This window comes from Artemia sp. Qi Xiang Cuo, chromosome 12 (genome assembly GCF_049724085.1).
Source record: "Artemia sp. Qi Xiang Cuo chromosome 12, ASM4972408v1, whole genome shotgun sequence".
Classification (NCBI taxonomy): domain Eukaryota; kingdom Metazoa; phylum Arthropoda; class Branchiopoda; order Anostraca; family Artemiidae; genus Artemia; species Artemia sp. Qi Xiang Cuo.
In genome coordinates, this window is record NC_142805.1 from 24,572,995 (window position 1) to 24,600,150 (window position 27,156).

At 35.5% G+C, this 27,156-nt stretch overlaps 1 protein-coding gene across 1 annotated transcript in view; it reads right to left on the reverse strand.

Moving 5' to 3' along the window:
• Nucleotides 1-7,186: 7,186 nt before the first annotated feature.
• LOC148945912 (transmembrane protein 120 homolog) overlaps nucleotides 7,187-27,156 on the reverse strand; it is a 545,739-nt gene continuing 525,769 nt past the window's right edge. Inside the window, exons 4-7 of the mRNA XM_089097776.1 lie at nucleotides 24,309-24,401; nucleotides 17,365-17,582; nucleotides 13,192-13,415; nucleotides 7,187-10,048 (exon numbers count right to left, since the gene is read on the reverse strand). Coding sequence (XP_088953902.1) covers nucleotides 9,650-10,048; nucleotides 13,192-13,415; nucleotides 17,365-17,582; nucleotides 24,309-24,401 — 934 coding nt within the window. The 3' untranslated portion in view covers nucleotides 7,187-9,649. The remainder of the gene's footprint in view (nucleotides 10,049-13,191; nucleotides 13,416-17,364; nucleotides 17,583-24,308; nucleotides 24,402-27,156) is intronic.

Consider the following 27,156-nt stretch of genomic DNA (forward strand, 5'->3'; position numbering starts at 1 on the left):
CAATGAAATCAAAACTTTAAAAGTTGGTTTTCAGCTCACAATTGTTGATGCTATCAAGCATTAAAATCCCCTACACCGCCCAGAGCTCCTCTTTTAGCTGATACTTCTGCTCCAGACATTTATTATCAAAATTCTCCAAGTTGCGTAAAAACTACTGTCAAACCCTTTGAACCAGAAAACGTGACCAAATGTAATCAAGCAAGTGCTAGTGAAATTCCTTCGTCATATTTTTCTCAAGGGATTAAAAAGCTTACGCAAGCTAATCCTACTGACCGTGTTTTAACTAAAGATAATTTATTCTTAAAATCCAGTATTAATGACAAATCTTTAAAAATTGACAATGAAATCGAACTTGCAAGCGTAAATTCTCACCCAATGCAATCAAATATTAAAACAAAATTAGTTTAGTGATTTTAAGTGTAATCAACCTAATGTGTGCTTTAGCTTTTTAGACAGTAGATGTAGGTCTAGTAATTGTAAATATCTACACATTTGCAAATTTTATGTTTTTAGCCGTTGTACAAATAATCTGTGTAAATACAACAGATTACAACCGTTGTACAACCCCCATGTTGATACTTAAAAAAAAATACGTAAAAAAAATTTCAGATGGAAGATGCTTTGGCTGTGCAAAAGCTCAAATTGAATTCCCCATTAAGGGTCGTAGTAGGTTCCACAAAACTGGGCTGCCCAAAAGCCACCTTAATTCTACTAATTTTTGTAAACATTTTTTAGACCATTGATTGCATACAAGAAAGCCCTTGAGCCATCCCGTCCTTTCCAAAGGATATCCACGCCTCCATATTTACTTCCATACCCCCTTTCTTCTTTTTCCAAGATAAGCCCACCCACCCTCCCAACCACCCTTCCGCCTGCTTTCGAGCATTTTCCTACCCTTCCATATATCCTTCCCCGCCACCTTGTGAAGCCACTCAACGGGGACTCTTCGTGCTATATCCCTGCAAAAATAACCTCACCTCTCTTTATTCCTCCACTTCACCCCAAACTCAACCGCTACTTGGCTACTGCTGTTTAGAATTTCCGCTAGTGCCTTCTCAATTAAATGCCCTTGCATATGAAAAAGATGGATTTGATCCTCCAACTCCTTGTTCTGACTACACGAACTTAGCCCCTAAAACGAATTCCACTAGAACCGCTGACTTCTTCCGTGATATAAAAAAAGGAAAAGTGTAAAAACGGTAACTTTGCAAGTCGTTTTCAATTCCCCACACTTTTTATGAGCAACGCTGAGAGCCTTAACTTTGCAAAACTTAATGAATTAGACACCCTTTCTAAAATATATAGATTAGATGTAATAGCTATTACTGAAGTACAATCTCAAAATTTGCACATGTTAAAAAAATTTACAATTTTTCACAGTTTATTAAACGCAGACCAGAAAATCACCCTCTGAGCAAGAAAGGTGGTGGAAGTCTGTTCTTTGCCCGTAATGAGCTGTACCCAAGTGAAATCTCAATTCCGTGTCTTGCTCCCTTTGATGAGATTATGTGGGTGTGTGTTCGACCTAAAGTCTTGCCGTGTCCTTTCAATTTAATTATATTGTGTTGTTTTTATTATTCCCCTAATCAGAGACCCGCTGACAAAATAAATTTCATCGAAAAATTACATGCAAGTGCTGACTTTGTACTATCAAAATACCCAAATGCAGGAATTTGCCTGATGGGTGACGCAAATGATTTAAAACTTGAATCTAAATGTAATGCTTTTAATTTAAAACAGATTGTAAAGATCCCAACTACCAAAGGCAATACTACTCTAGATTTAATTTGCACCAATCTTTCGAAGTTTCACAAACCGTCTCCACTCTGCCCCCTTTAGGGGGTAGTTGCCACTATAGCGTTCTCCTTTCTCCACTGGCTAAAGTTAAACAGTCGTTTTCTATTACTGAAACCGTTTACTCAGGACTCTACAATTTTGGCTCTTGGATTACTACTGAAAACTGGTCCACTGTGTATCAAACAAATGACGTTGACTGCAGGGCTTTGTCCCTCCAAAATTTATTAAGGAGTAATTACGAATCCCATTTTCCTGAGAAAAAAATTAAAACGTGTTCTACAAATAAGCCTTATCTTTCTGAGACTTTTAAAAAACTCATAGAAAAAAAAATTAATTTTTTCAAAGCAGATCGTATTAGCGTACTGAGGCTATTAGTCTAAGAAAGTTCCTAAAGAAAAAAAAAATCAGAAAAGCAGCTGCTGATTATTATAATAGTAAAGTCAAAAAGATATCTAGCAGTCTCGAGTGTACCACAACCAAAGCATCATATCTTTCGGAAAGCTATTTGCTTAGTTCACAGAGTTGTTTCAACGTGAAGGACCACTTATCAACATTATGTATGACGAAATGCGTTCACTAGTAATAATGACCGCCAGCAGTTTTGTCAAGCTAAGTGATTTGACTGTTATTCAGAAGGAAAAGAAAACTTTCTGAGCTCTCCCGTTCAAGCGGGGATTTCCTTCCATCTGATAAAGTACATTCGCTGACGGCGTGGAAGAATGCCTGTAGAAGGTACAACAAGTTGATGCTCTGAACTTTAGGAGTAGTGCCAGAACTGCTTATCTGGTCGCTTGCCGCCATATTGAAGAGAAATCACTAGGTCAATGTGCCCTTGAGCATTTCCAGTGCCTGCGGGAGAATGATTCAAATCCCGAGACAAGAACAAGCGACTTTGTGAAAATCGTTGGATATAAGCCTTTCCGTGTGAATACTGAAGCTGCCAGTGACGAATGGAACTTGCTCCAGCTGGAGCCGAGTTTGCTTAAGAACATGACTTCATCGAGGATTGATGTTTTATGGAACTCTGTTTTTAGTCTAAAAAACCATCAAGGACAGATAAAACATGGCCTTGTTTCAAAAGCAGTAAAAGCAGCTCTCTACATGTCGCATTGGAACGCTGACGTTGAACGTGATTTTTCCCGGTCAGGACGGATCATGACCGAGGAAAAATCATCAATGAAAGTGGAAATGGTCAATGCTAGACTGATAGTCTCTGACGCTCTAAAGAAGTTTTGAGAACAGGCCCGAGTTAGTCCCTATTATTTTATTTATTTAATAAAAATTATTGATAAAAAACTTAACATAAACACATCCGCTCCAAATTCCTCAGCATGATATGGAGGAGGGATAACCAAAAAAAAAAAAAAAAAAAAAAAATAGAAAAATAAAAAAAAAAAAAACAAAAAAAAACCAACTTAACATAGACCTCAGAGGGGAATTTAAAAACAAAACATAACAACACAATATTATCAGAGAGCTGTTGAATTTGGGGCGAAATGCGTACCAGAGCTATAAACTGTACCTGGAAGCTGAGCGATCTAGACAGTTGGAAGAGGAGTCTAAAATAAAAGAAGAGGGAAAACAGAGGATGCTATCTAAGAAGACCATTGCACATCTGGAAGAGATTTGATTGAGAAGAAGTCAGTTGAAAAGAAGAAGAGACAAGTAGCAGAAATGCTTCTCCAAGAAGCTGAAAAAAGCCATAGATGTTAAAGACTTTGTAGAAATAAGCCCCGCACAAAGTATGATCCGAAGTTTTGAGCAGGAAGATACACGACGAAGATGAGGCAGCCAGAGAGGTTGACCTGATACAGAGCAGGGTAAACAAACGAAAGTCGTTCTTATTTTCGTCATATTTTGCCAAAAAGAACAAGCAGGGGGGGTTATTTTGCACTTTTATACAAATTAGAAGCAATTAACTCAACTCAAGAAAAAAAAAACAAGAAGAATACGTGCAACAGTGATGAAAACACCAACTACCACTTTTTGTGTCCACGGACAGTTTCTGAGGTACAAATATCATAAATTTAGGTTCATAATTGGTTCACAAGAAGCGCAATCAAAAGTTTATAAAGTTTATATTTTTCACAAAAAATCTAGCGGGAGGCCGGGAATGACAGATTTTCCTTTTTGGTCAACCGTCCAGGGCTAAGCGGAAACCAGGTAGCCCTCGGTTGGGATGGGAGGAAGTTGTAAGGAAAGGTCTAAGGGAAATGGGAACTTCCTGGGAGGATGTAAAGAGGGAAACTTTGTATAGATTTGGATGTGGAAGGAGCGTGAATTGCTGTTACCCGTCAGGCGGCTTGCTGCGATGAGCTGTTAGTAGTATTAGTAATCAGTAAACTTTTTCAATTTTGGGATTGTTCCAAAACTTGATCATTATTAGTAATCATTAATTATTTGTTGCTATCTTCATGGAAGATAACAACAATGGAACGAATGGAAGACATCGACAAATTTAGCCCCTAAAATGATTACAAAACATAAAAGGGTATTGTAGCCCGTTCTGCGCTCATCGTAATCCAAATTGCTTATAATTTCTTGTTACCCGTTGTTCCAGAAGCTAAATAGTGTCATCAAATTCGTAGTTGAGATCACAACTCGATTTACGGTGTCGAGCCATCGTGAAGCGTTGCACCAGCCTTTGTTGACTTTGCCGACAAAAGTGCTACAGGAGCAACACTTGGTAAGGATTTTAAAATGTTATATTGACTTTGCAGTCAATTGAGCCTTAAATGTATATATGCAATATACCCTTAAATACATCAGAAACAAAATAATGACATTGCAGCCAGTTGAACTATCAATATACATATTAGTAATTTACCTTTAAATGTATCACAAGCAAAATACGGACAGATTGGCCCTTGCTTTGGTTTAGTTCCTCCGCTGTCGATTACTTTCCGTAAAAATGATAAAATCAACATTAATCACGAACATAAATGACTAGGAACAGTAGAAGGTAGAATTCTTGAAGCTATGGACGGATTAAAACTTGCAATAGGGTCTTACTGGACCTAGTTAGTACTACAAAGCTATCAGTCACTTTCCATAGTCATATATGATAATAGTAGTGTATATAGACAGGGGCGTAGCTCCAGCATTTTTATTAGGGGGAGCGCAAAAGGATCTACATCCGGAAAGTCAAGGGGCATGGGCTATATAACAATTTTTTCTCCAAATTATCGGGGGAAGCAACTGCCCCTCCCCTCTAAATGACGCCACTGTCTATAGATAGACGCTGCAATAAAATTAAAGATGGGTACACCAGTCAGTAGAAATGCGTAACCCGTACTCCCAGAACACGACCGTTGTCTGATCCAATTCTTATATAAAACATCGTCACTTTTCTTTGAATTCTGTTTTCCCAATTATTTTGATCAAATAAAAGAATAAATTTTCAGAAGTTTCTAGTCCCGTAGCCACGAGGATGACCGTGCTCTAGCACCCAGTTCTTACTTTCAATTCCCTCTCCGTAGTGGAAATTAAATCAAATTCTTCGGACCCTCAAATACATCTGAAATGATAGGCACAACAATTAGCATAAGATGTCAATCCCTCATCCCGTAGATGACCAAGGCATAACAGCCAAATGTTATACCTACCTCCCTTACCTTAAAATTTGAACTCGATTCTGTTTTTCGAATGTGTACCACAACGATGCAGTTGTCAACCTCACAAAAATTTTAAAATAGTGTTGCATAAACGAAATTTTGTAGACCTCATATACTTTGATGAGACCATCAAGGAGTGCTGGTCAGAACTTCAAAAAAATCTATTTACATTGGTCTAAAAGTAGATTTTATTGCCGCCAGCCAACCTTCTAATATCTCTTCTTAGAAAGGAGCGAAGGGAAAGTTCCATTGTCTCTGGAACTTCGCACATATTAAGCACTTCGACTTTAGTCTAACTTTGATTTAAAACTGGTGCCTGGCTGGTAGAATGAAGCTTTTTAGTTGAAAGCAGAAACATGGCTCAATGGAACGAAAGTTAAGGTACATAAATACAGGTAGTCTTCTCCAACGTTTCTCCAAGTCTCTTCGACTATAAAATTCCACTTTAACTCACACCCTGTAGGCTCTGGCAAAATTACTAACAAAAACCATTCTTTTTGGCCCCAGGCAAAAAAAACAACTTTCCAATCCATCCTGATGTTCATAATTTTCTTAAAACCTGCGCAGGTTATATCCCAACCACTTATTTGTAATAAGTTGAAATCGGCGGACTAGAACGGACAAAACCAAAGCGTTGATCCTGCAAGACAATTATCATAGTAGGAATCTGGAATTTTTTCCAAAGTTGGTGACAAAGCACTCCATTGGCTATTAGCTGTATGCAGGTACAAGTGTATTAACTAAAATAAAGATTAGTGCTGAGCATTAATTTCTTTAGTCAAAATTTGTCCATTGAGCATGAAATGATCTTTTGAAGCTAAATAATCATGCCCATTTTAAAAACCTTTCAAAAAGATTTGCCACACCCACAGTTCATATAATTATCCAGTAAGCTTATCGCAGATCGTTTCTGGTCTTCGTTCTCGGTGCGAACAAAAAGCTCCTCCCACTTCTTCGTGCAGTTATTAATAGCGGGTTTCCACTTGTTTCCGATTGTTTCGCGTCTGACTTGTCTACCAGTGAAAAGATCTGACGCCGCTTATGTTTCTACGTTCTCTGGAGCACTCGCACCCCGGTCCGGGTTTTTATAATGGGTGAGATAGGGAATGATCATACTGGATAATTATATGAACTGTGGTCACACCCAAGTGTGTAAGGAAACGTAAAGGAAGATTTTGGAATTTTTTTTTTCTCCAGAAGATTGTTCCATTTTAAAATAATACCCTCAATTAAGATCCTTTTTATATTTTGGGGGCAGTTTACTATGATTCTAAGCTAAAGCAACCTGGTGTGAAAAATTGTTGTTTTCAATTATCTGTTTGCCTATAGATGTTTACGGAACACGAGGATTGAAAACACGGACTTAATTTGTCATCCATCTCTAATTCTTGCTTGTTCCTTATTTTTTCCTCATTCTGATGCGTCAAAATAACTTTTTATGAAACACATAAAGGGTAAGGAAAAGAACTGGACTTCCCAGTCCGTACCGGCAGTGCTGATTTCCGTTTCACGGCACTTCAGTGGGGAGATGCAATGGGGGTCGGGGGTAAACCATCCTGTGCTTTCGCACACCCTTCCTGTTTACATTTGCGCATGTGCTTATCCAAGGAAAGATGAGTAGCCTAAAAATGGCAATGAAAATTGTGGAGGACAGCCGACCAGGAAGGGATGAGAAGAGATCATTGTTTTGGCGAATTTCGAAGGAAAAGCTTTGAATAGTGTTTTCGAGGTGTTTTCACTAGTGTTTCAACTATACAGCTAAACAGCAAATAAATGGTAATACTCGTAGTAAAAACGCATCAATTAGAGAATATAATTTCTTCTATACCCAATAGCAATACAAAACATTAACTAAACTGACTACCTAATTGCACAGAAAGATACAGTTGATAAGTCTATTTTCCATTACATCAAATATCACATATCCCAAAATAAAGATTCTATAACCCCTGTTTTACGGGTATCTGAAAATAAATTCCGTGATTCCAAATATTTCTCATTTAGAAATTGGGCCAAAAATAAGAAAAGTTTAAGATTGTTGCAGTTCTTAGTAATATTGCTGCATATGTTAAGCAACAATAACAATGTTGCTAAGCATATTTATGCTTAGCAGAAAAATAGAAATATTCAATTTTCAGATATAACATTCAGTATGCCGTCTGTCACCACTGTTTGCGTAATTTCACCAAAAGAAGACAAGAAACACCAAGAAGAGACTAATTCTGCATGGGTAGCCAAGCGAAATTCACTAGGCTGGTGGGACCTCCAAGCGAATTGCTGAAAAATAACGCTTAGGTGAAGTTCTGACTGAAGGAGATAAATTTTGTCAAGCGCCAAGCAGTGTTGCTGAGTAAATTTTGGATAGTAAGACTGATTGAAAGCCAAATTATCTTGTCTTTTTAGGAAAGGTCTCGGAAAAAAATCCTAAAAAGCTGTGTCCAAAAGAGAAAACCAACGTCTGGCGTCTAAATTTTTCATCCTAACTGAGAATTTAAAGCGGCAAACGTAAATCAAGAAATGATAAAATTAAATATTTTGAGTTTTTCAAGTCAATACAAATGCAAAAGAAGTTCAATTTAAATCAATGGATTTTTTGCTTAATATAGAACCCTGGAGAAAGAAACTTGAAGGTTCAATCACGCAGATGCACTCGCACGACGATCAGATGACGGCGTGTTTTTTATGTTAAATGAGAGGAGAAGAGCTACGATCTGAATAAAAAACCTTTTGCAAGAAGATATATTTTATTCAGAGTTGTACACACTTTATTATTCCTGATTTTTTTTAATATCATGAGAATTTGAATTTAAAATAAATATAAAAATTGTGTTTAAAACACATTTTATTTAACGTTAGTTGTCCACGCAAAGACATTTTTTGTTACAACGGAGGGTGAGAAATTGGGCCGTCGAAACGACATTAGACACAACGTTAAGAGCGTTTAGTCGCAGCTAAGCTTATTTGCACCTGAAAACAAAGTCTTTTGATACGAGAGCACGTTTTCAGTCTATTCTTATTCGTAGGCCGTTTCATTTTTCTTAACAAAGATTGAAACCTAGGTTGAACAAAAAGAAACTTGAAACTACCAAAAAATGTTTCTTTTTGCCAACATTTTCTTCAAAATTGGTTTTTGCCATTTTCTATAAATCATGAACCTGAATGATATCCAAAAAAAGCTGTCCCCCTAAAGGATTTATTTTGCATAATTGAATCCAAATTAACGGAGACAAATTTGAAAAAAAAAAAATATTATAAATTTGCTAGCTTAAAATCCGTGTTTCTGTAAAAACCTTTGTTTCTTGTTTTGTCTTCTTTTTCTGGACAGATTCGCACAAGTATAAGAAAAAACAACACAAAAATAAACAAATGACAGGAGGGAATAGACAGCAGACCTCTCCCCCCCTATCTTTACGCAGGTACAGTTGAAGATAACGCTTTTCTTGGAGTATTTATTAGCTGTATTGACTATACAGTATTTTATTGATACGGAAGATGTTTTTCAGATACCCCGCATTTCCTTCTTTTTCCATAACATTTTATTATTTAACATTCATTTACTTTAAACCTTTATTTGTATTAAATTTAAGCATTATTTTATCACTTTATTGTTATTATAATTTAACCAAAGAACAAGCAAAAAATCCTTCACACACAAAAACTTGCCTTTCCATTGCATATCTCAAAATTATAGAAGTTTATTATCTCAGTAACAACAGCAAATCGGGTTTACTAAAAAAAAATTGACTAATTTTTTTTTTTATTGTTTAAAATATCATACAAAAGAACTAACGAGGTTTTGAATAACACACGTTCATCATGCGAAACAAGTTCACTTGATGCAAGCTTCACATGCTTTTAAAACCAATTAGTTTGTTCAAAAGTGGGGCTATTTATCAATAAGATATCAAGGAAGATGCCACTGGCTTACAAAAATACATCATAAAAATAAAACATTTGTAGAAAAGTATGCTAATTAGCACAATAGTATAGGAGTTATTTCCATTTTTGTCTTTGGCGTAAAAAAAAAAATTCGCCACGTTTTCCAGTACACATTTTTTCACCTATCTTAGAATTAAAGAGAAGGTTGATATCTCGCGTAGCACAAAGGTCTTTTTTTTACATTATTACGTTTGTTCCCTTTTCTACCCAATCACACAGAAAAATATCCCAAATAACAAAAAAAATTCACTCAACATTAAACTTCCAAATTAAAAGGGTATAAAATCTCCCGTAACGCATTAATCATTTTTCTTCATATCAGTCTCTGTATTCTCTTTTTCTCCCCCCCAATCACTATTCTCTATAGACTCTTCGTCTGTTCCACCTCCAATAATTTCTTCTTCTTCTGAGAAACTAACATGTTTTGTATTATCTTGGGACGTCAACTTTGACAACTCGGCAATCATTTCCTGTTCTTCTGGCGTTAGCTTATCAGTTCCTGTTATTGAAGATCGGGTGCTGTCAGAATGGGTAATCTTTCTTGCTCGTCTTTTGCTGTGACTCCAAAGGTATTTGTTCAGAGGTACATAACGGTATTTTAACTTGACCCGATCTTTGATTTTTTGAGGAATGACAAGACTTGTGGTGATTGTATTCCCTAGGAAAAGAGTCAAGAATAGGAGAGATAAAGCTGGAATCTAAAAAGAAAAAAATATTTAAAAAAAACACAAAAAGAAATGGTTTTATCTCCAAATGCACTACAAGAAAAAATAATTTTTGTTTTCTGCTACTCAGAATTTTTTTTAGACTAGAAATGACAGAATGAGACGGCCGTGACATAAAAAGACGTTCTTAAAAAAAGTTCAAAATGTCATGTCGAGACCGCGCCTACATCTAATCTAAACAGCCCAAAGTCACAGGTGCTATATATGATGATGCCATTCCAGTAAACTAGTAATTGATCATCTGAAAATGTGATCCTCTATAAATAGGAAGTTAAATAGACACGTTTATTAAGTCTTATTGCCTCGCATCTCAATTAACTTTTAGCATAGCTATGGGGCACATTGATCCAACCCTTATAAGGAGAGGGGTTACATCGAAGGGGTTGAAGGAGAAACTTATCATATATTAATTTTAGCGCAATATTTTTCCATGGCCATTTTCTTTTTAATTTGAATGTTATGGATGCATTAGTAAAAGAACATGATTTATTTAAGAAAGTTTTGTTGATTCTAACTTTTTGTGGCAAATACAAAAGTGTAGCCAATTATATTTTTTCAAGTACCTTTTTTGCGATTTTTTTTTTATGTTTTCTATGGAATAGAATATACATATATGGAATAGAATATATGGTTTAGAATATACAAAAAAAAGAAAGAAAGAAAAAAAACAAAACAAAACAAGGAACTGTGAGCGATAGAAACATTTGGAAAAACTATAGAGGGTGGCAAATCAAGAGACGGTGCAATGAGAGTCACCCTTTTATTGTCTAAAAGGAAAGCAAAATAAAATTTGGTCAATTACTAAAATTACTTGATATATCTTGATATGGTGTGCACCCAATTATCCTTGTTTCTCTCTTTATTTCATTTCAATGCAAAAAGAATTAAGGTTTCATTACTAAGCTATTGTTGTTTAAAGTTTGTTATAAACTTCATTTTTTGTTGTAAATCTTTTTATCCAGTTTTTTCCTTACACTAGCACTGAAGAATGTGCAAATATCTATGAATAGAAACAAAACTGTTAATTTGGAACCGATATGTCTACTTCAAGGTTCCCCGTATATCCGACAATTCTGCTTAACTTGTTTACTGCGTATAATTTGCGTGATTTTTTTTTTTACTTGTTTGATTTTTTTTTCTTTAAACTCTAGGCGAGTCCTGGGTTAAGACCATCTATTTTACCCAAAACATTGACACATATTACTTTGGCTTTTTCACAAATTAGATAAAAATATAGAAGACCTTCTTTCAGAAATAAAAATTATTGGTTAACATACAACTATTCCATACGACCCTAAATAAGAACAAGATTGGCTCTTATAATGAAGAGGGATTCTTCAAAAATACGCTAAATCTTTTTTTCTGGCGTTTTCCAGATTTTCTTAGTCTTTTTTAAGGCCCATTTTAGAGAGGAACATCTTAATTTTTAATAACTTATATATGTTTTGCATAAAAGAAATTATTACGCTTTTAAATCTTTAAAAGATGACTTTCTTCTACTGAGCCTCAAAGGCCTTGCCATTTTGCAACTATCGCACTACAACCAACTACTCTTTCAAACACCAAGCCCCCTAGGGGCAAAAATCCCGCATAAGCTCCTCCTCTTCCAAAATCTGTCCAAAACTTCATTTTTTACCCCCTCCCATACATACCATGGTATGCTGATAACATCAGCACACCATATGCCGGCCATGGTACCGGTGCCGGCAGCCATGGTGCTCATCTTAAAACTTCAACTACAGAAATTTTCCTTGTTGAAGAAGCAATAAAAGGTGTCCTCTGGTGACCGATAAACGGTTAATGGACCCGTTGAAGGCAGATGTGAAATGGGCAAGAAGAAGAGCCATGTTGACATCTGCAACTCATTGACGCTTAAGTGCAGGAAGCTACAGATGCCAATGATAATATTATCCCATCTCAAAAACCGACAGGCAGTTCCAGATAGCCATGAAGGATAGGAATGAAACTGAGGAGGAGATTCGGCTGCTCTATCAAACTGAAACGCAACAGTGTTATACAGATGACACGCAATTCGATAGAAGATCAGGTACTGAATAAGTAATATACCAGAGCACTCCTGAATTCGTCCAGCTGATAATTATTTATCACCGTTAAGAATTGGCTAATATTTCAGGCTAATGTGTTTGGAAGAGAACAGGCGGCTAAAATACTAGCGAAAATGGAAACCACAGAAATAACTATGGAAAGAGAAACTTATATCCTAACTGATAATCAAACATGCTTAAGTCATCTGCCGAATATAAAGAGCTGGCAAAAGAGAGAAATGACTGATGTGAAGCTCTGATTAGTTTAAGCATCCAATGTAAAACCAAATTACCGAATTTTTAGGGGTTCTTATGCCATATTTTGTGTTACATAACATATTTATATCCTTAAAACTGAAATAAAGTAGTATGGGCTCTTCGTCTGGTTTGGCGAGTTTATCACCAACAGAGCCTTCATATCTTCACTCACAAATTTTCACGAACATACTACCGATTATCTGATGTTTGTCATCTTTTTCGATACTACCAGAAAAATCTAGTTCCTGTAAGCTAAGCTTTCTACTCTTCCCAAGTTTTTCACCTCCCACGAAAATGAAATGGGTCGATTCTCTTAAGAGAAACTCAATTTGCGTTTCAAACTTTTCAAAAGATCTTTGTGTTATATTAACTGTTAGTTACTATATGCCGTGGTTTTTCCTTTACAAGGTTTCAGCTATCTCTACAACCATGATACCGGCAAAACTTACATAGTCCCCATTTATAATGAGCTATACCGATCCTTTCGATGCAGAATATCGTGGTTGCAGCCACTTTCCTTGTTTTTCAAGCCAATGAATCTCCCTTCTGTTAAAACCAAGGGATTGTAAGTTTCCTAGATAGGGTTGTCAGTCAGGGCGGTTCCAATGGTGCACTTTTTGTTTCGATCAGACACCATTTTTAGGGGTTTCAGCTATTTTTTTTTTTACTCTGGGACATGTTTGTCTTTAACTAGGTTGCAGTTACCACTGCAACTTACCACTTACTGCAGTTACCACTTACTACAGTTACCACTTACTAGGTTGCAGTTACCACTGCAACCACGACCAGCTGTATTAGTATTAGTTTTCTTACCTGCCAAGTTGCACCTTCAACAAAGCTAAGTTTATAGAGCTTATAGCTGTTGTAGCACTGAAAGCCATATCCAATATAGAGAAAGGGGAGGAGAAAGGTAAGTCCTCTCCACATCCAAGAGTGAAATCCTTCGATAGTTATGTCCATATTATGACGACTACCAAGTGCTTTGAGTCGATACAAACAACCCTGCTGATATCGGAATTGGAGATACTGTAAACAACCTGTCAAAGATTCTTAGAATCAATACATAAACAAAAATGGAGGGTATTGAAAGATGCAAGAGGCTAAAGTAACGAGGATTTTGAAAATGAAATACGATTGCTTCAATTGGTTAAGTTGAGACTTGTGCAACAATACTTGTCTAGAAAAAAAAGAAGAAAAATCAGGGATTCAATTTATCAAACAGTTCGGGGTAACGAACGGTACGTAAGGAGCGACCCGGCTCAATAGTAACTGAAACTCTAAAAAAACGAATTTTGATATCAATAGATACATCAAAAGAAACAAATTTTTACGCTGATTTCAAATATATAAGTTTTATCAAGTTTAGTCAAAAGTTTACCCATCAAAAATTACGAGCCTGAAAAAATGTGCCTTGTTTTCGAAAAAAGGGAGAAACAGCCCCTAAAAAAACTGCCTTATTTTCGAAAAAAGGGCGAAACACCCCCTAAAAGTCATAAAACTTTAATGAAAATCACACCATTAGATTCAGTGTATCAGAGAGCCCAACTATACAAGTTTCAAGCTCCTATATTTTTTGCCAGAAGAAAGATCACGGATGCGTGTTTCTTTTTTGTCGTCAGTGGTGATCGTATCGATCCAGTGGCCCTAGAATATCGTTGGAGGGCTCATTCAAACGGAAATTAAAAGTTCTAGTGCCCTTTTGAAGTGACCCCAAAATAATGGAGGGCAACTAGGCCCCCTCCAACGCTCATTTGTTTCCCAAAGTCACCCGATCAAAATTTTGAGATAGCCATTTTGTTTAACATGGTGGAAAAATACAGTAACTATGTCTTTGAGAAAGACTTAATCCCCCACAGTCCCCACAGGGACAAGGTCTGTAAGTTATGAACTTTGTCCAATATTTACATATAGTATTGGTTATTGGGAAGTATACAGAAGTTTTCAGGGGGGATTTTGTCCAGTAGTTTGGGGACGGGGGGATCGGGGGTTACGCGGGAGGATCTTTCCTTAGAGGAAGCTTTCATGGGGAAAGGGACATTGCTATGAAGGAGGCACCCGATTTCCCAGTATTATTTAAAAACGTTAACAAATCAAATAAAAAAACAATTTTTTCAACCAAACGTTAAGAGTAATATCAAAATTTAAGATGAGTGTAAATTGTTATGTATATTGTTGAGTTCGCTTACTAGTCAATAACTTGTTCTATGTGCTAAAGTTTCTTTTGCACTTTAGTAAAAGCTAATTATTCTAAATAACGGCCGTCTGTGATTAAGATGTCATTCTTAAAGAATTGGAACAACATTTGAACTTTAGCATAAAGAGCGAGGTATTGACTAGGGAACCCCCTAAAATACGTAATAAAAATAAACGAATATAGAAGTTTGTTACGTAAGTTACGTCAGAACAAAACTTCGAGAAAGCCATTTAGCAAAAAAAAGAAAAATTAACATGCAAATTTCGCTTTAATTATTCATGTACGGTGAGCCAAAATCAAAGCTGCATTAATTCAAAAACGTTCAGAAATTATTCCGTATACGAAAGGGGCTGTCTCCTCCTCTACGCCTCGCTCTTTGCACTAAAGTTTGACTCTGTCTCACATCTTTATTTTTTGAAACAATAAAAAACTTTAGCGTAAAGAGCGAGGCGTTGAGGAGGGGACATCCCTTTTCATATACGGAATAACTTCTGTTCTTTTTAAGTTTTAATATCGCTCCTTACTTTCAGTTTAAAAAAACTTGTTTTTTTATTTAATAATGAAAGATACCCCGATATACAGTTATAGTTTTTGTCAGTAGCGGTCGAAAAATCAGCTAAAAACACAGAACATCAAACAAATTTTGGAGGTGTAGTTGTCTTTGGGAACCAACAGGTTGTTAGGGTTTGAATTTTAACCAACGAAAACCGCTGTCAAATTTAACTTATTAGTTTTGCTTATTTATTCTCACGGTTAATCGCGGCAACACTGACAAAAATGTTGTACTGTGTTTAAAAATTTTATACGGTTGATAAATGTCACACATTTTTAGGTGTGAATAAACGCTTGCAAATATAGATGTAAAAGTCTGATGAAAAATTTTTCCCTGATAAAATGAAGAAAAAAGAATCACCAATTCGAAATAAAAACCTTTGTAGGTGGCTAAGTAAACAAATGCTTTTCGAACAAACTCAGCTAGTTGTCCAGCTAGATGAATACAACTTTCAGAGATTTAACGAATTGACATTTGGATCAATTACGGAAAGTTCTGCTGATCTGGCTCTATTACTTTCTTTAAATTATATAAAGAAGTTTTGTCTAAGATTCTGTTGGTTAAATAAGTTACATGCACCTTTATTTTGTATAAACTATCCCTGTTTTCGCCACTTTGAAAAATAAAACCAGTTATTTTTGGCTACAGTACGAAGCTATGACCTGAATTTCTAGAGGTAATATGTAGTTTTAACACTACCTGGACACCTTTACTTTAAATTTGTCTACAAGATATAATTTACAATCCCAAAACGTTTTATGTTTCTAGTGTACAAAAACCATTTATTTGTGTGTTTTCAGCACAGTATAGAAATAATATAGCAGTAAGATCACGACTCAGTGATTTTTGGCTACTGCATTCTTGGTGCGTACAAACAGCTCCTCCCATTTAATCTGCCATCAACGGTCCAGTGTATATTACCCTTGAACGCGTATTTTCGCTGAAACTACGCAAAAATGCTTTTGAAACGAACTCGAGACTTCGAAACCAACTTGTAATTCCTAAAAACAACTAATAAAAACATTGCACTACTAATTACCGATTTTTATGTATGCATTGGAATAAATTAATTTAAAATTATATTCTTTATAATTTAGTGTTACAGAGGGGAAGCCAAGTTTCTCGTTCAAGAGAAATCTGACTTGTCTACCCGTGAAAAAATTGAATGTCGCTCATGTTTATACTTTTTGAAATGTTCTCCGGAGCACTTGCATCTCGGTCCGGCTTTGTATAATGGTTGAGACAGAGAATGATCATACTGTATTATATTTATATACAGTGGTTTTCAGTAAAGCACTAGTTTATTTCAGTTAGTTCTATAGATGTATATTGCATAGGCTGCAAAGCAATAGTTTATGCTCATACTTCACCCTTTAATTCCATCAGAAAAACTTTTCTTTTTATTATCTTAATTAGTAGTTCTTAAGGAGTTTTAAATTGGTCCACCGTATCCGACAAGGAACGGAGGTTTGGCTCACTTTGACTAAATTATAGATGGTAATTTTACAATTTGACTACGAACTTTTGTCAACCTAAATGTCATTAGGCTTATAACTTTTATGCTGAAGGCCATTGGACTGACTTTAACTGGCATACAACCTCCCGCCCCTCACATAAAACTTCATGACACTGAAAAAAACATGCAAAGTACTAAAAACAAAATTGAAAAAGCACTAATTTCTTCTGTAGGTGGAAAAAAAAAAAGATTCACCATAAGGCGCGGTTCACATTTAGGGGGGAAGGGGTTATAACTGTAGAAAATCTTGCTTTTTGTCTTTACAAACTATTAAACAACGAAAAAGAACATGTTTTAATACAATTTCTAACTTTTCGGGGAGGATTTCCAACCTGCACTCACAACAATCAAAGTGGGGAGGAGGGTTTGTTAGGTTCATTTTCCTCCCTCCCACTGAGAAACAGAAAAATATTATAAAAAATTGATTTTTTAGGTCATATGACGACTATATAGTAGTTTTTATAGCAACCCCCTACCTGCTATCCCCCTACTATCCCACCTTTAAAAGTATAGGCAATAAGATCAAGATTCCTAAAACATATCGCTTTTTTTTAATACAAAATGAAATTGCAAATTTCACATTGTAATTTGCATCTGTGCTTTTAAAGGCTTTATTAGAATTTCCTACCCAAATTCTGCAAGACACAAACCCAAAGAACCTTCGAAAATAATTTTCTAAACAAGATAGAAACTAGCTACCCTGTAATAAAAAGTTGCACTTACTTATGTAAACATGAAACCACATCAATTGTTGCCTGAAACCTTGGTATGGAGCTCCATCTGGCCAAGTTAACATAACACCGCCTACAACCGTTGAAATGAAATGATGAAGTCTCCACCACCCTTTGATTTTAGATCCATTCACTTTCAAAATCGATTCTCTTATAGTTAGAGTACAGTAATACCACACCGTTAAGAACATAAACAACAAATCAAAAACTCTGAAATAAAAAGAAATAGAAGTTAGAATTCGTGGAGAAAAATTAAACCAATCGTTCACTATATCACAAATTATTTCACGACCGTTTCACAATGAAATTTTAGCAAAAATTTGAAGAAAGAAAAAATAAAATCCAAATGAAAAGCTCACTTAGCAAAAATTAATTTTTGCTAAGAGTTATATATAACCTCCATCCAAGGCCGTACCCAGGATTTTTTTTTTCGGAGGGGGTTTTACTCAAAAAATTTTCTTCGGGGGGGGGGGGGGGTTACGCAAAGAAAAACTAAAAACCATACAAAATTTGTTTATATCCAATTTTGTTACGTCTCTACGAGTCAAACAAACATTTCGGGGGCGGGGGTTCAAACCCCCTTAACCCCCCCTCTGGATACGGCCTTGCCTCCTTCCCAGAGAAGAAGGTTATATAATTTTATAAAAATATTTACATTTTACAGAAATTATCTAAAAATAAAATAAACAGCTACAAGATAGACGTTACAAATAAAAAAAGTAAATATTTAATAAAACTGAGGGTTATTGAAAGGGCCTTAGCTAGAGAGCTACAAGATAAAATATTTACAAATAAAAAAAAAACTTAATGAAAAGGCCTTAGCGAGAGAGGATAATATGAAATTTGAGATTTTGGAAGACCCTTTCCTGGTCTTGGCTTTGGTCCTGGTCTTCCTGGTCTTGGTCCTGGTTTTTGGAAATTTGAGAAAGGAAGACCTTTCCTGGTTATATCTCAAGTTCAATCGGCAATCCCACAGTCCGTAGGTGATATTTTCACACGGTTGAGATAATTTCAAAAAACCGTTAGCTAAGCTGTTCATCAGTATCAGAAACAAAGAGTATAGGTAACTTATAAGAGTAGTAACTAGCGCTAGTGTTAAAAAAACAACAACAACACATCAACAACACCTAGCGTTTAGTGAAACACGACATTCTTTTCAGTGTAAAAAAAAAAAAATAATTTAGTTAGTGTAATTGGTAATATTAGGGTAGTAATAAGTGTCTGATCTCAGTTCCTAACAGAAAAAAAAATCAAATGAAAGTAAGGAGCAATGTTAAAACCTAAAACGAACACAAATTATTATGATAAGTATATGGGAGGGGGGGGGGGTTGCTCCCTCCTTAATACCTCAAGGGCCGTTTAATTAGAATATTAAGCTTTTTTAAAGTTAAAAAAAAGGCATAGAAATCGAGGTATTGAGGAGGATGTCTCATATACGTAATAATTTCTGTTCGCTTTAAGCTTTAATATTACTCCTTACTTCAAGTTAAAAACTTCTTTTTATTTAATTTCTTATCGTTTTTTAAATAATTCCAGGGATTCTGGTTCCCCCTCCATGGCAAATTCCCTTCCCCCACAAATAACTTTTTCATGGAAAGATCCTTCAAGGTGCCCCTCCCCCGGCCAGAAAAATCCCCCCAAACATATCTGCATACCTCCCAATAACTAATAGTATACGTAAACAACTGGCAAAGCTCATAGCTTGCAGCCCTTCCCCCGCGGGCTGAGGGGGTTTAGTCATCCTCGAAGGCATAGTTATCATAACTTTCAACTATGTTGAACAAAATTATCTCAAAATTTTGATCGGACGACTTTGGAGGAAAAAGGGGCGTGGGAGGAGAGCTAGCTGCCCTACAATATTTTTGGTCCCTTAAAAAGGGCGCTAGAAGTTTTGGTTTCCGATTAAATGAGCCCTCTCCCGATCTTCTAGGATCATTGATTAGATACGATTACCCCTGAAAAAACAAGAAAAAAAAACAATAAACACGCCTCCGTGATCTTTCTTCTGGCAATAAATTCAAAATTCCACATTTTTATATATAGGAGCTTGAAACCTCTACAGTAGGGTTTTCTAATATACTGGATCTTATGGTATGATTTTCATTAAGATCCGTTGGTTTTTTAGGGGTGTTTCCCCTTTTACAAAAATTAGGCTAATAATCTCAGGCTCGTAACTTTTGATGAGTAACATTAAACTTGGGGAATTTTATTTGTTTTGAATAAGCATCGAAATTCGATTCTTTTTATGTATTTATTGTTATCAAGATTAATTTCGTTACCAAAAAAACTGATTGAAACAATTACAAAGCCTGAAAAAATACCAAGTGTCGTCAAAGGCTAGATGGCTTTGATGTTTTTTTGTTTTTTTTTTGTCGGCACTAGCAGGAGTTCCCATTCTAATAAGTTACCCATACTATTTGATCAGAAGGATCATTTGATCAGAATATTTCAGGAGGATCAAAGTATGATTGAACATACATTGCCCCGCTGATAGCCATTATTTGGCCAAAAAACAACATAGTTTTTTTCATTTACTTAAAATCATAGTTTGGAGTAAAACAATAACGTTTTATTTCTTTTGACCACTCCTCAGTTCTAATTCAGATACCAAAGTCAATTCCCACAAACCATATACTATTCTGATTTGCAGGATAACAAAGATCAGAAGGATCGAAGCGTGTTAGAACATGCATTACCCTGCTGATACTCTTTGTGAATGCAGCTCAGCAAACGGTTTTCGGCAACTATTTCAAAAGTTTGAAATTGCAGATTTCACTGACCTTTAAGGGTAACAGCAGCGATATTTGAGTCATTACTTCAAATCACAATTTGGAGAAAACAGTGAATTTTTATTCTGGCCACTCCGCAGTTTAAAATCATGTACAAAAGGCTGACTTTGGTACTTCTCCATCGTACTTCTATAATGAATTACTCCACTCTTCATTGAAGCAGAAATAGCAACTACAGTCTATTCTTTTGAGTCATTCCAGAGATCCGGGATACAAATTGAAAAGAAGTTTTGTCTTGTTCGTTTGGCCGCATTAAACCCGTGGACTCACACGGGTTTCCTCCTCTTCTCGTACCCAGCTCTTCCAGCTAAAATTCTTAGTGCTTTTAAATAACCTTCTGATTCTAATTAAACGACCCTTGTGTTTCAGGAGTAATTCTTAAAAGAATTGGGCTAAAAGGTCGAACATTAGCGTAAACAGGGGGGTATTGATGCCGATTTCCGTATAAAACCCTGTTCGTGGTAAACAACTGTAAGTAAAGAGCGACCCAGCCCAATAGTAGACGAAACTCTATAATACGGAATCTCGATAATAATAGACACATCAAAAGAAAGGGCTTTTTATGCTGATTCCAAATATATACGGTTTATTAAGTTTAATGTTATCCATCAAAAGCTACGAGCCTTGGGAAACTTGCCTGACTTCCGCAAAGATGGGGGGGGGGAGGGACATCCCCCAAATTCAAGGACCATTAGTGAAAATCGCACAATCAGATTCAGCGTATCAGAGAACCATACTGTACAGGTTTTAAGCTTCCGTCTGCAAAATGTGGAATTTTCTATGTTTTGCCAGAAGAAAGATCAAGGATGTGTGTTTATTTGTTTCATTTTTGCTTCTTTTTTTCTTCCCATGGCTGATATTATCGAGCCGATGGTCCTGGAAAATCGAGAGAGGGCTCATTTGAACTGGAATTAAAAGTTTCTAAGTGGCCACGAAAATTGTTGGGCCATTTGCCTTACTTTCTCCTTGGCGACCTCATTTTACATGTGGAGACGTTCTGGGGGAAATTTTCGGCGAGGTTTTGAATTCTCCGAAGGATTTTCACGGGGGAGGGGATGAATTTACACGGGATAAATTCTCCATGGAGGAATTATCACGAGGGGAAATTCTGCATGGTGAATTTTTCCGCAGGATAAGCTTTCCCCTGGGGGGAAGGGGAAATTTCCGGGAAGAATTTGCCACATAGAGGCGATTCCCACCAGGACCTAAAAAACAATCAGAAATTAAATTAAAAAACAAACAAGCCTTTTTTCAAAGGAGAGTATGCTAAGGAGAATTTTTCAGGTTATAATCGTCCGCAATAATTTTCCTGGGGGATTTTCAGCGAGGATGGAATTGTCCGGTGGGAATTTTCCGGAGGGGGGGGCGGTATTTTACGAGGGTGGAATTTTATTTTGAGAAGTTTTCTGTGGGGGCGGGAGAATTTTCCATAAAGAAAAAGTGGATTTACTGGCATTATTTGAAAAAGCATCACAAATTAAATTTAAAGAAAAAACAAGTTTTTTTCAACTGAAAGTAAGAAGCAATATTAAAATTTATAACGAACAGAAATTATTCCGTATACGAGAGGGACTGCCCCCCCCCTCAATACCAAAATCTTCACGCTAAATTTTGTCCTTTTGTCCCAATTTTTTACGAACGACTCCTGAAACACAAGGGCATTTTAATTAGAGTCAGAAGCTTTTTTCAAAGTACTAAAATACTTTAGCGTGAAGAGCCGGGGGGCTTGAATTTTCCCCTTTCATGGAATTTCCATAGAGGAGAAGTGGATTTTCTGGCATTATTTGAAAAACGATCAGAAACTAAATTTAAAAAAAAGTTTTTTCAACTGAAAGTAAGGAGCAACATTAAAACTTATAACGAACATAAATCATTCCGTATATGAGAGGGGATGGCGCCCTTGTCAATACCCCGTTCTTTGCGCTAAACTTAGACATTTTGTCTCAACTCTTTAAAAATGGCTCCTGAAACATAAGGGATTTTAAATAGAATCAGGAGCTTTTTTAAAAGTACAAAAAACTTTAGCGAGAAGAGCGGGGTTTTGAGGAGGGGGAGCCCTTGTTTTTAATTTTATTTCATTTTAAGGCGAGAAATTTGTAAATATGCGGTAAAGAGTTTTCTCTCTTTTCAGGACAATTTCTTTTCCTGTCAATAATATATTATTAAATTACGTCGAGACTATAAACTTAATATTTCTCAATAAGTATAATCCAAGAATTTTCTCTCGCTAGACTGTTTCTACAAAAGCTTATTTTTTCCTTTTTTCGTTACAATTGGCTATGGTTTATTCTTTATTAGGTTTCAGCTACTGTTGCATGATCACGCAGTAACGCATAAAGAAAAATACCCCAAAAAACATTACTTTGTCAAATGAGGGTAAAGAGCAATGCAAAAAAAATGAAACGTTGACAAATTAGCCTACTCTGTATATGAGGGTACCCATCTGACCCTACTGATCTTTGACTCTTCGCCCGACCTGCTTCAAGATTGACAGCTAAAACACAAGGGCAATTGGAGAGTGATAAAAAGTGTCTTTCATAATGCCTTACAGAAGGGCTTATTGATACACATTTGCTTTAAGCAATAACATTTCCTGTTCAAATGTTTTGAAAGGAAACCGGTCAATAAAACACTTGCAATTACCCATAAACTGTATTTGTTGCACTCGAAAACGCTTTCAATAGAGCACTGGTAGAACAAGACATAGCGGTGGGTTGAGGAGAGGGCAGCCACTGTTATATAAAATGTAAGTTCTGTCCCTTTTTAATACCGTATCTACGGTTATCATTGAAAAACAGGTCACTGCCACATCACGCCCAGCTCCTGACATTGCTTTTGCCTTTTGCTAACATTGAGTTGAGAAGAAATGCTTATGTAGTGTATTTTCTTTCAAATTAAAATGGAGTTTTTTTTTAAATGAACCACCGTTTCCGAAATAAAAGGGGAGCCCTCATTCCCTTAGGCCCAGCTTCGTCATATATTGGTCCGTTCTTCCAAATAAAGCGAGATTGCCGGTAACAATTATATTCATCTGGATGTCACCCCATTCAATTGAAGCACCTCTCAAGAAAAGTTAAAACTACAATCCTAAAAATACTTTTTTGAGGCCTTACCCCTCCTCCACTACACTCCATACTAATAGCTGTTGCACAACTATATTCTTGACTATAGCTGTTATTTTTATTTTAAAAAACGGTCTATAATAACCTTTAGGGGTTCATGTCCTGGTTACAATAGTTATTTGGTTTGGAACAGGTAAGCTCAGCCACAGTCAACCAAGCACTAAAGAGGTAACTGGAGAAATCTGGGGGAAAGACAAGGGTGGCGTCGGATGACTTGCCCCCAACCAAGCTTTGTACTCCCTGACAGAGGCATTGAATCAGGAGATCGGTATCTGCACTACACAGACCATTGGTCAGCATACGAAAAAAGTTTTTTTTTTGTTTCTTTCTGTAACAACAGTACATTTTTTATGGACTGCATAAATGACTGGGAATGAGTGTTATAGCATGCGTCAGCGGGGCTTCTGAGATTGGGAGGCTATGTAAACTTTCAATAATACTCAGTGTGTTTATTCGATGACAATTACGCCCTGGTTTAGTTAAAATTGCTTTACGAGACAACATTCCAGGAAACACTTTGCTGTGGTGTGAATAAACAAGAGCACTGTATTTTCAAAACTTTCAGTCGAATGTGCGCTCTTTTGATAATCTATTACTAATAGTTCGATATGTACATCTCTGGGAATACTGAAACAACAAAACAAAAAAAACGCTCATACAGACAACTTAACTCCAGGAAATAAACAATTTCGCATTTTTAGATGGTAGTTTCAGGTTGTCACGCTAGAATGTGTTAGATTCCACTGTATAATTGTCCCCGAGATCACCTTTTTGGATGGTGCCACACCTCTTTTTCTAAATAGTACAAATTTTTATATGCTAGTATCTTTGACGAGCAAACTTAAATTTTATTAAATTTGAATTATTAAATTTTTCTAATCAGCATAAATAATAAATTCTGTTGATGCATACATTTTAATCCAAAGTGCATTTTTTTAAGTTTCGGTATAGACGAGGTTGCTCTTGAATTATGTTTTGTTTCTGCGAACTGTTTGATCCATGTCACATATATAGATCTTGCTTACCTTTGGTTGGTAAGTAGATTAATAACAGATAAGACTAGAGCAATCAAATTCAAAACCAACTTAAATTTTTCATATTCATCTTTGTACTTGAACCTAAAAAAAAGGAATATCATAAAAAATGGCCAAATAAATCATACAATCTATAATATCGTAATTAAAATTGTTCTATCTAATACTCTAATTGAATCAAGAAATGCAAACAGGAGCAAAGCTTTAAATATAATGGATATATTAATTGATTATTTGTATATTAATTAATTGATTGATTGGATTTTATTAATTGATTAATTAATAAAAGAATAAAAATATTTTTTAAGAGACAGAGGGAGATGTATTTAAAATAAAAATAGAAGAAATACAAAACATAACACAATATGTAATTTTTTTTAAAGATAAAGATGGATAGAAAAGACAACAAGATAAAAACAAAACATAATATAGATGTAATCTTTTACCCTTCACTGGCTGGACATAGCTGAAAAGGATAATTGAAATACTTTTGTTTGGTTTAAGTTGCAATAATTTTAGTTAGCAATATTTTACATTTTCTTCTGTTTTCATATTTTGTTTTAATTGACACTAATACTCGATGTTATTTTGGCGGAGTTCTTTTTGGGGTTCACTACAGCTACAGTAACGAGAAAAATGGGTAAGAACACTAATGCTAAATTCTAACAGAAGATATTAAACTTTACTAGGCAACAACGACCATTTAAAATCAATTGGTGAATTTTGGCAGGGACATCTGATTGAAATATGTTTATTTTTAGCTGCGCATGAGCATGAAGCTTTCAATCGTTTTAACAGAATTTTTATGGCTGGAATAAAATTGTTGGCTCTGATCCGAAGCAGAAGCGGTTGTATCCACCCATTTGAATTTTTTTTTATCCCTTAATGTGAAAACGAGCTGCAGAAGGGAATTTTGACAAGGCCTAGCTTAAATATTCTAGCCTGAGTAAGAGATGGGTAAAGATCTTTTGAAAAAAATGTTCAACGACACCAACTACTCAAAAAATGGTCAAAATTTCCTGTTCAAAATGAGCCAGTTACAAAGAAAAAATATATTTTTGGTAATCCCGAACTAAATATATCGTAAACCAACAACCAATGCCAAGCTTTTGACAGGCTTTATAAAATACAATTTTGGCACGTTTTTATCAGATTGAGGGAAAATATCATAAATCAGCTTAACTTTTGGGGATGAAATTCCCATTACGTATAATTAGTAGAACAGTACATCGTAACATTCGTATTCTACTATTGCTTTACCCTGAGCTCAGTGTTACCAACACCTCAAAACAAAATGTACCACATATATCATGAAAAATGTATCAAAGACAAAAAAAATGTACCATATCCCAAGTTTTTTCCGCATGTTACGCTTCGCGTAACACGCGGACCGTCGCTGACGCAAAGTACTATCTATTAAAATTTTGCATAAGACATTTTCGTTCACTTTCTTTCTCCATTCCTTTATTTTTTCTTTCTTTTCTAATACAGTACATTACTCTTGATAGTACTTGAAGAAATTATTTGGAGTAACATATATTACAACAGTAACATTTTACTACAGGCCAACAAAAGTCGCTGTTCTTTGGCCATTTACGACCATTTGTAAACTTGGCAAATTTTAGCAAACTTTTTCAAACTCAAAACGAGCAGAAATTAAAATGAGTAGGGCTCAAAACCCCTATGCCTTCCCAAGGCTAGAAGACAACTTGCACTTTATTGAAAAAATATAGATGTTTTTACTTTTATAACTTTAATAAATCAAATAATATTAACATTTTGATTACTAAATATCAATATATGTATATCAAACTGACAATGCACATTCATTTGTATATTTTTCCGTAATTGTAAATTATGTTCTGACCTTGGGAAGGCATATGGGTTTTGAGTCCTGCTTATGTCAATTTCTGCTCGCTTTGAGTTTGACTCGCTTATTTATTGTCATTTTTATTCTTTTTGGGTTTCATTTATTTATCGATGCTGATTTGTGGTAGTTTCACGCTTGGTAGATTATTTTATTTTGGCTCATTTTTGGTTTAATGGAGTTCTTTACTTTTATTTGAATAACTTATTTTGTGGAAAAATTTGTTTTAACTAATTTATATTCGTTTTATATTGACATTAAATAAAAAAAACAAGTTTTTTTTTAACTGAAAGTAAGGAACGACGTTAAAACTTAAAACGAACAGAAATTATTCCGTATATGAAAGGGGCTGTCCCCTCCTCAACGCCTCGCTCTTTGCGCTAAAGATTTACATTGTTTAAAAAAATTAGAGTTGTGAGAAAGTCAAACTTTAGCGTAAAGAGCGAGGCGTTGAGGAGGGGAAAGCCCCTTTCATATACGGAATAATTTCTGTTCGTTTTAAGTTTTAACGTCGTTCCTTACTTTCAGTTAAAAAAACTTGTTTTTTAATTTAATTTTTGAACGTTTTTGAAATAATGCAGGTTTTGATTTTGACTCACCGTACATGAATAATTAAAAAAAAAATTGTATATCAATTTTACTTTTATTTGGTTAAATGGCTTTCTCGAAACCTGTTTAATTTTACTTACGAACGTTTTTATTAGTAATAAATATACGTAACTTACGAATTAACTTACGTAACGAACTTATATATTCATATAAGTAGAAGGGCCTTATTGACTCCCACGAGTACAATACCCCTTCGAATCCCGATCCGGACACTTTTTTTAAAAACTCCCACGAGTACACCAAATATGGGCATAGCCTCCCTAGGGAGAATGATTACGTAATGGGGTCAATGACCTCTTTTTCCAAGGTCGATTTATTTGATGTTTCTATGTGTAATAACTCGGGGACGAAGGTTGCACATGC